The 2,124-nt window shown below is 40.2% G+C and overlaps 1 protein-coding gene across 1 annotated transcript; it reads right to left on the reverse strand.

Annotated features, from left to right (window-relative positions):
- Nucleotides 1–826: 826 nt before the first annotated feature.
- Nucleotides 827–1,829, reverse strand: LOC140859220 (putative germin-like protein 2-1). The gene is made up of 2 exons (XM_073260889.1): nucleotides 1,683–1,829; nucleotides 827–1,568 (listed from the first exon to the last, which is right to left on the reverse strand). The coding sequence occupies exons 1-2, from the start codon at nucleotides 1,792–1,794 to the stop codon at nucleotides 1,033–1,035; spliced, it is 648 nt and encodes a 215-aa protein (XP_073116990.1). The 5' UTR covers nucleotides 1,795–1,829; the 3' UTR covers nucleotides 827–1,032.
- Between the last annotated feature and the right edge of the window lie 295 nt (nucleotides 1,830–2,124).

Raw genomic sequence — 2,124 nt, forward strand, 5'->3', positions numbered from 1 at the left:
TCATCTTTCTTTTTCTTCTCGGAGTTATAGGACGTTCATGATTGGCTATGGCTTAGATTTATGGGTGAGCAGATGGATAGATAGAGTGTCATAGTACCTGATCAGAGGATTGAAGAAATTTAATTTGTAATTATGCAAGATTTTATGAATTATTATTGAAATTAAATATTATGGTTGATAAGGTTGTAATGATTTAATTTGACCTTGCATATTCTTTAGGGCTTGCTCTAGGGAGTGTGCGGCCATCACGTATCCGACCCGGGTGTTGGGTTCGGGACGTGACACTAGCCGCATCAAGTGGTTAAAAATACATATACCATTCTAATTATTTAAACTAATTTTTTGAGTGCAAACAATCTATATTGCAGAATTAATTATAGTGCATTGTCAGATACCAGGTGGTTAACTGAAAGCCCAACTGATCAAAGATTTAGATTAAAAACCTAAAGGTTAAGCAGTGTCAAAATTGTCAATAATTTAAGAGAAATCACAGAAAACCTTAAACACAGATTGAGCAACTAAAATGAATGGACAAGTAGCGTTTACATCTTCAGACGATATTTCTTCAGCGTTTACATCTTCGTCCTCATGGCGTGACCACAAGGAGTGATCATGATTCCTAAAGAACTGAGTGCTTGCTTTGTTGGTATGTTTTGAGGTGAAGAAGTGCATGTTGAAGCTTTTGAAGTTGATGATACAACTAAAACGAGCAGTCCCAGCCAATTCATTACAACGAGAAGTCCATCCTGATCTCTATGCCAGAAGCAAGACAAATATTAACTGATAAAAGTATTTCTCTTTACTAATAAAATATTGCAAACATATTTTGGTTCAAACAAATATATGGAAACAAAAGGACAATGATTTCTTATCCAAACCAAACAATACAAAAAAATCAATCCTTAGCTCAAACAAATATGTGAAAACAAAAGGACAATGTTTGCCTATTCAAACCATACAATACAAAAAATGCCAATCCAAGTATCAGATATCAAGTAGTTCTCATGCAGTTGCCCAGTTGCTGGTGTCCATCTAGAATTGGGCCTGGAGCCAATCTACAGTCTTCTTATCCAACTGAAAGGCCTTGGCAAGAACATCATCAGAGATGGGTGGCTTCGCTCCAAAGACTGCATTGGGTACGAGGATCACACCGGGGTTCTGGCTGCTCAGACCAGAAAGGGCAACAGCATTGGTCTTCCCATAATTGAATTGGAAGTGGATGAGACCTTGAGGAAATACGAACACATCACCCTTGTTAAGGACCTTAGTGAAGAGCTGGTTGTTGGGGTTGGATGTTACGAAACCGACATAGAGTGTGCCTTCCAACACCGTAAGGATCTCAGTAGCCCGTGGATGGGTGTGAGGAGGGATGAGACCGTTGGGTGCAAAGTCTAGACGAGCTAGTGAGATGCCAAGGGTGTTGAGCCCGGGAATTTGGTTCACAGCGATTAGAGTCACATTAGACCCAGGTTTGTTTCCTGTGTCACCGGCCTTGTCAAATCCAGAGAAGAAGAAATCTTCGGCTTTGGCCTGCTTCGGGTCCTTACAGACAAACCCATTTACAAACACTGCAACAATTATAAAAACGATTAGTACTTGGAGAATGCATAAAACCATACGTTATGCATGCATAATTACAAATGTCACAACTCATAAAATTAATGGTTGATGAGCAGGAGTACCATCTGAGTTAAGATCAGCGACGCAGAAGTCTTGGAGTTGGCTAGGATCAGAAGCAATGGCATGAGATGAAGCCAGAGTAAGGAGAGCAAGGAAGAGGAAATGGGCAGCCATCTATTATCTCTTTCTAGCTAGCAGGAGAATAGCCAAGGGATATGGAACAAGGTGTCATGGGAGGAGTTGATATATATAGGGGGAGATTGGGAATAGGCCTTTTGCAAGGCTTGATTTAGTCATGCGACTTTATAAAAAAGAAGAAAATCAAACCATGCTGTGTAAATTGTGTGCCATGGTTTTCTACTGTAGAGGTAAAAGTTTGAAGAAGTCTCGCTGATGACAGTGGGTAGAAAATTATGACGGAGTGGTCCACACAAGGGAGAAGGAAGGGTTGCAGCGTCGAGTTAACCATCCACACATGGATGCTGGTTTCTTTTATTCTATATT

Source organism: Elaeis guineensis, chromosome 7 (assembly GCF_000442705.2).
Source record: "Elaeis guineensis isolate ETL-2024a chromosome 7, EG11, whole genome shotgun sequence".
Lineage (NCBI taxonomy): Eukaryota > Viridiplantae > Streptophyta > Magnoliopsida > Arecales > Arecaceae > Elaeis > Elaeis guineensis.